The sequence below is a fragment of the Stegostoma tigrinum genome, chromosome 46, assembly GCF_030684315.1.
Source record: "Stegostoma tigrinum isolate sSteTig4 chromosome 46, sSteTig4.hap1, whole genome shotgun sequence".
In the NCBI taxonomy this organism is placed as follows: Eukaryota; Metazoa; Chordata; class Chondrichthyes; order Orectolobiformes; family Stegostomatidae; genus Stegostoma; species Stegostoma tigrinum.
In genome coordinates this window covers 6,302,845-6,310,567 of record NC_081399.1, presented here as the reverse complement: position 1 = coordinate 6,310,567, position 7,723 = coordinate 6,302,845, and the positions used below count along the sequence as shown (strand labels likewise).

Sequence of the window (7,723 nt, the reverse complement as noted above, 5' to 3'; positions counted from 1 at the left end):
AGAACAGGTTAGGGAGGCGGGGATGAGCTGGGCTGGTTTTGGGATGCAATGGGGGAGGGAAGATGATGCTGCTTGTTATCTAATATGATTGGGTGTTGTTTTTTTATTAACTGTGTGAAAGGACCTGAAAATTTAAGGTGGCAGATAGTCATTGGATGCAGCTCCTGGATTTATTGAGGACAATGTCAGATACAGGTCAGAATTCCCGAATTGGATGATCTTCACCTGGACTTCTCTAAGTACTTTCTTCACTCATTAAATGTAATAAATGATCTGATTGGATATTTCATTACACACCAAACCTGTTCTCTGAACTTGGACTGCGTCACACCATAAATAAATGTATTTGTGCAGCAACTTAAATTCCTCAACATCCACCCAACTTCCCGAAATACGTATTCAGAATCACTGTACTCCCAGGGATTTGTTCCTTTTACATTATAATATATGAACTCTATAACATACACCAACCACAGGACTATGAAGGTGCCAGATATGGTGAAGAGTAAAATCACAGACTTTCTTCTGTTCTCCATTTCCTGATCACTAGGACTCTCCCTCATGCTCTGACCCCTCAGTCCTTTGCGGACACGACTGGCGATGAGAATGTGCCTGACTGTCAGAGCATTGAGCAACAAAATTAAAGAGAATGGAAGCAATGGTGTTAAGATCCTGTCAAGCCAGGCAAATGCTACCCATCCAGGTTCAGTATAATAGGCTGGCTTTCGATAACAGAGCCTTGGTACATTGTTGATTATAACCCATGGTTGATATGTAAAGTACTGAGGGATGTTTTTTAAACAAGAAAGAATAGTGGTTGCTGCTAGAAAAGCAGCTGAAGTTTTCTTCGTGCAGTATTTTGTTTTTAGCTTCTGACAGCAAATGGCCACAAATCGATCAAAGGAAAAAGTGACAGTGAACCAGACAGAGCAGTCTGTGGCTGCTCGGAGCAAGACATCATTAAGACTGCACACAGGTGTAAGCTCAAGGAATGACCCTGGGAAATAATAATAATTGATACGCCACAATATGACCTCAGTGACAATGACCAATAGATCGGCTGTTGCCATGGCCACCAGGTAACGAGCTGTGCAAGTCGAGAGGCCACACTTTCCACGAGACAGGATCACAATTCCCAGGAAGTTAACTGTAAGAGTGAAAAGAGATATTAAAGAGAAAAGCTAGATATTAATGAACAAATGTACTCCATGCTTGAGCCCGTGACTGATTTAATCTGTTTGATAGGCTTAATTCTGACCAGCTACATTTTATCACCAGATCTCATACTATTGAAATATCCCACCTAAACCTCGGAGTTATTACCCTCAGAAGTATTTTCATTGCTGGAAGGGTTTTGAACTTCAGGATTTTCTGAAGCTGGAAGGTTGGGTTGGAGGTGTGGGAGAGGAGTTTGGTTTGTTTCGTTATCCAATTCTGACTGCAATTTCAACATACCACCTTGTCACATGGCCAACATCTTGGTCTCAGGCTTACTGCAGTGCTCCAGTGAAGCTCAGGACAAAGTTGGAGAACAACACCTCCCAAAATGCATCACCCTACATTTATCTGGATTAAATATGATTTGCCATTTCTCCCACCAACGTTCCAGTTGATCTACATAAAGCTGCATGATTTCACATCTTTCCTAACTGCCCACAATGCTACCAATCTTAGTGTCATCTTCAAAATTGCTAATCAGACCATTGACAATTATCTAAATCACGGAGTTAAGTTATAAACAGAATTCACAGTACGCAGCTCTGTGAAAAACTACTGGCCACTGGCCTCCAATTAGAAATACATCCCTCCACAATGACACCCTATCTTCTATCACCAAGAAAGTTTTATATCCAACTTGCCATCTCCGCGGAGTCAAATGGATTGTGATTTAACCTCTGGGCCAAACTACCAGGGTGAACCTGATCAAATTCCTGAATTAAGTCCATGTTGACAACAACCACTGTTTTACTCCCCAAAGCCATCTTTACCTTTGGCTTACCTTGTGTGAATATTTGCAACCAGAGGGCATGAAATTCCAGCAAGGGCCCGCTCATTTTAAGACAGGTACAAGGATGAATTTCTTTACACAGTGTACAGTGAATCTGCAGAATTCCTTACTACAGAGGACAGTCAAGGCTGGGTCATTCAGTAGATTTACAGCCAGGATGACCAGATTTTAATTAATCAGGGAAACAAGGGTTACGTAGCAAAGACAGGAAAGTAGAGCTGAAGATTATGAGAGATAATGGGAACTGCAGATGCTGGAGAATCCAAGATAATAAAGTGTGAAGCTGGATGAACACAGCAGGCCAAGCAGCATCTCAGGAGCACAAAAGCTGACATTTCAGGCCTAGGCCCTTCATCAGACCTCACTGATGACCTGAAACATCAGCTTTTGTGCTCCTGAGATGCTGCTTGGCCTGCTGTGTTCATCCAGCTCCACACTTTGTTATCTTGAAGATTATCAGATAAGCCATGATCTCACTGAAGGACAGAGCATTCTTGATTGCTCAAATGGCCAAATTTCACTCCTACATCTCATGGTTTTAACAGGAGCAATAAACCAAAGATCAGACCCAACTATTTCGAAGTGTCATACATTGTCGAGATGAACATCCCTGTTTGAGTCTGTGTACAGAATGACTCTTCCCTGTGTCTCTTCCAAATTAATTCCAGTGCCATGCTTTGTCCAGATTGACAAAAATCAAAAATTATCACTTCAAGTCTTTCTCTCTCTATCTCCATCTATCATTTACTCCTTACCCCTCCACCAGCCCTGTGTGCTGCACTGAAAAAAGGACGTTTTTTCTTCCTAGCGACCATCAATTCTCAATAACGGTCACCTGACACAAAACGTTAACTGATTCATTTTCATAGGTGCCAAACCTGCTGAGCTTTTCCAGTAATTTCAGTTTTTGCCTTGCTTGTTTCTGACTCGTGGATCACAAAGCAAAGTGAAAACTCCTGACAGTATCTGATTCAGCACTCAGGCACAGTCAAAGGTATTATGTAAGCATCTCTGAGATTCCACAACCAACAGAGCAGAATGAAAATCTGCAGTCATGCCGTAGCATTCATGATTAGTGGTGGACATTTGAATCACAATATAAAATGAGGTGGATTCACAAAAAAACCCTCCACCCTGAATGACTATGAAGCAAGCACTTCAAAATATGAAGCTGAAGCATTGTAAGTTCTTGTGGACAATAATATCGATATCTAAGAAAGAAGATACTTAACACTGAGGGAGTGCAGCGGAAGTTCACCATGCTGAAACCGGTGGTGAGAGGAGTGTTTCATGAGGAAAGATTGGCACAAATGGAGCCTCTGAACAGGACTAGACTGACTAGATTCTTCCCGTGGTTAAGGAGTCTGGGACCAGGCGTAACTATCCAGGGTATAGCGTAGACCATTAAGAACTGAGCTGACGAAAAAGCCCTGATCCCAGCGTATAGACATACCTAATAAACATGAGCAACTGAGATCAGGCAATTTACTCCAGTTTGTGACCGAGACTCAGTCTGATGCCATTCCGACAGATAAAACATAGAACATAGAAAAGTACAGCAGAACAGGCCCTTCGGCCCACGATGTTGTGCCGTGGAATAATCCTAATCCAAAAATAAAATAACCTAACCTACATTCCCCTCAATTCACTGCTGTCCATGTGCATGTCCAGCAGTCGCTTAAATGTCACTAATGACTCTGCTTCCACGACTACCACTGGTAAGCTATTCCATGCACTCACAACTCTCTGGGTGAAGAACCTCCCTCTGACGTCTCCTCTATACCTTCCTCCTAACACCTTAAAACTATGACCCCTCGTGGCAGCCAATCCTGCCCTGGGGAAAAGTCTCTGGCTATTGACTCCATCCATGCCTCTCATCACCTTGTACACGTCGATCAGGCTACCTCTCTTCCTCCTTCTCTCCAGAGAGAAAAGTACGAGCTCAGTCAACCTATCCTCGTAAGACAAGCCCTCCAGTCCAGGCAGCATCCCGGTAAACCTCCTTTGCACCCTCTCCAAAGACTCCACATCTTTCCTATAATAGGGCGACCAGAGCTGGACACAATATTCCAGTGTGGTCTCACCAGGGTTTTGTAGAGCTGCAGCATAACCTCGCGGCTCTTAAACTCAATCCCCCTGTTAATGAAAGCCAAAACACCATATGCTTTCTTAACAACCTTATCCACCTGGGTGGCAACTTTGAGGGAGCTATGCACTTGAACACCAAGATCCCGCTGTTCCTCCACACTGCCGAGAATCCTGCCTTTAATCCTATCTTCAGCATTTAAGTTCGACCTTCCAAAATGCATCACTTCGCATTTATCCATCTGCCATTTCTCAGACCAGCTCTGCATTCTGTCAATGTCTTGCTGAAGCCTGCAATAGCCCTTGATACCATCAACGGCACCTCCAACCTTTGTGTCATCAGCAAACATACTAACCCATGCCTCAACCTCCTCTTCCAAGTAATTTATAAAAACTACAAAGAGCAGAGGCCCAAGAACAGAGCCCTGTGGGACACCACTCAGCACTGACCTCCAGGCAGAATACTTACCATCTAGAACCACACTCTGCCTCCTGTCAGCCAACCAATTCTGAATCCAGACAGCCAAATCACCCTGTATTCCATACCTCCTGACTTTATGAATGAGCCTGCTGTGAGGAACCTTATCAAATGCCTTGCTGAAGTCCATGTACACCACATCCACTGCTCGACCCTCATCAACCTGTCTCGTGACTTCCTCAAAGAACTCAATAAGATTTGTAAGGCATTACCTGCCCCTCACAAAGCCATGCTGACTCCCTTTAATCATGCTATGCTTTTCCAAATAGTCATAAATCCTATCCCTCAGAATTCTTTCAAAAACCTTGCTGACGACAGACGTAAGACTGACTGGTCTGTAATTTCCAGGGATTTCCCTATTCCCTTTCTTGAAAAGAGGAACATCAATTGCCTCCCTCCAACCTTCAGGTACGACTCCCGTGGACAGTGAGGAAGCAAAGATCTTTGCCAGCGGCTTAGCAACCTCCTTTCTGGCTTCCCGGAGCAACCTAGGATAAATATGGTCTGGCCCTGGGTTCTTATCAATCTTAATGTTTGCCAAAATTTCCAGCACATCAACTTCCTCAATCTTGATCTGTTCAAGCCTGTTTGCCTGTTCCTCAAAGTTCTCATTCACAACAAGGTCCCTTTCCTTCGTGAAAACCGAAGCCAAAAACTCATTTAGGGCATCCCCTATCTGCTCAGACTCCACACACAAGTTCCCTGCGCTATCCCCGATTGGCCCTACCTTCTCCCTGATCATTCTCTTATTCCTCACGTATGAGTAAAATGCCTTCGGGTTCTCCCTAATCCTTCCTGCCAAGCCCTTTTCGTGCCCTCTCCTGGCCCTCCTCAGTCGACTTTTGAGTTCCTTCCGAGCAAGCCTATAATACCCTAAAGCTGGGCTAGACCCTTGCTTCCTCCACCTTACGTACGCTACCATTTTCTTTTTGACAAGAAGCACCCCTGTACCCGTCATCCAAGGCTTCTTAATCTTCCCCCTTCTTACCTGATAATGCCAATATTTTCTAAGTTTTCTAACCTAGCAGTGAACCAAAGTCTTCACTGATAGAAATTACTGCAATTTGTTCTGCAATTGATCATAGACAGCACAATAAACATCAGAACACAAGGCATCCATGAGGCATCAAGAGCAAAAGATAAATTTGAGGACACGTTGTAATAGGATTGAATATTCTTTCATTCTCGTCAAAGAAGTAATAACGTTGGTCTCGTGCGCGTATACTTTGTAGACAGTTACGATAACCTGTCAGAGCAGAAAATCACAAAATTTGGACCCCACATATTTACACAACTCTACGGTGACTTACCAGGAACACCAATAACAGCAAGAATTGCATAATATATTTTCAGCCCGTATTGCATTGGGAAATGCATTTATATTACAAGGTAATCGATCCCTTAGTACTGTAGGCAATATAAAATACTCCGAAGTGATATTAACCTCAACCATTCATTTATTCCCTTTGGAAAGCCTCCCAGAGGTAACAAATGCAACAGCTTTAACTTTCTTTCCAAAAAAACAAATTGGAGAAACGTATTGCAACACTCAGTTAATTCCTGTTGGAATTGAATATATTTAAAAGCGAAACTCGATCATTTAAGTTATCTCACGTTTAGCAAATGACATTTGTAACCAATAATAAAACAGCAAGTGCGCTGTCCATTCATTGTCCCATCTCTTCCCCCATACTAGGTCTCATATTTTTTATTCGTTTGTGGCCATTCGGTAATTAAAATTTATAACGTTACCTTGTTTCTCAGGGCTATTATACTGCAGCCTGATATGTAATGTCCCTCTAAAACTCTGAAAATTCTGTTATTAAAGTGTTCTATTTGTGGTTATGCCACAAATTCGACTACTATACAAACCCAAAGCATTCGAACATCGCAAACAAACGCAGCAAATAACACTTCAGCCCAATGAAATACCACACACACACACATATACACACACACACACACATATACACACACTCTGTCACACACACACACATACACACACATATACACACACTCTGTCTCACACACATACACACACACACAGACACACACACACATATACACACACACACACACACACATACACACACACACACACACACATATACACACACTCTGTCACACACACACACATACACACACACACACATATACACACACTCTGTCTCACACACATACACACACACACATATATACACACACACACATACACACACTCTGTCTCACACACATACACACACACACAGACACACACACACATATACACACACACATACACACACTGTCTCACACACATACACATACACACACGCACACACACAGACACACACACACACGCACACACACACACACACACGCACACATATTCTCTCTCTCTCTCTCTCTCTCACACACACACACACACATACAATATGCGCTGTTGTATTGCTACTTAGTTCGACTGTATGCCAAATGGTGGAAGTAGCATGCAGTACAGCGAGCTAAGACCATATGTCCAAGGGACCAAGAAATAAGAGTCAGCTATTCCGCGCAGTAAGTCTGCCCCATCATTAGTAGGATCATGGCTGACCCAAATTTCCTCATGTCAGCTCTCTCGCCCTTTCACTGAAGCTGTAAGTTGTCCCACAACCAACAAATCAGATAACAACCGTGCAGTCCATCTGGCACGCCTCGTCTCTCTCTCTCTCTCTCTCTCTCTCTCTCTGTCTCTGCCCTTTACCCACACACATCATTCTGTCCCTCTCCCTCACACCTTCTCTTAGACCTTGTCCCCAAACTGATACCCACTCTGTGAACCTCTCTCACACGTGCTGTTCAGCCACTCACAAATTCGCGCCACCCTTCCAAACTTTCTTTTTAATTTCCCTTTCCCATTTATCTAGGAATCCTATCTCCATCTCTAACCTTCAAGTGTTTATCTGCTGAAGTTTCTTTGTTTTTTTTGCTTCTGTAGGTTTGCCTAAAATCTCTCAATCCACGTTAACTGCACAGATTATCATCGAAGCTGTCTTCAAAAGAAAATTAACTTTTCATCATTCAGAGCAATCCCTCTACGGAAAATATGTATTTCCTTGGACAAGGCGAGAAAACTCCCCATTATAATCCAGGTGAACTCTCACCTAAGCTCCATAGAAATGAAAGGAGTGCTG

The 7,723-nt window shown here is 43.1% G+C and overlaps 1 protein-coding gene across 1 annotated transcript; it reads right to left on the bottom strand.

Annotated features, from left to right (window-relative positions):
* Nucleotides 1-248: 248 nt before the first annotated feature.
* Nucleotides 249-5,942, bottom strand: LOC132207395 (probable G-protein coupled receptor 139). The gene is made up of 2 exons (XM_059642900.1): nucleotides 5,882-5,942; nucleotides 249-1,147 (listed from the first exon to the last, which is right to left on the bottom strand). The coding sequence occupies exons 1-2, from the start codon at nucleotides 5,934-5,936 to the stop codon at nucleotides 249-251; spliced, it is 954 nt and encodes a 317-aa protein (XP_059498883.1). The 5' UTR covers nucleotides 5,937-5,942.
* Between the last annotated feature and the right edge of the window lie 1,781 nt (nucleotides 5,943-7,723).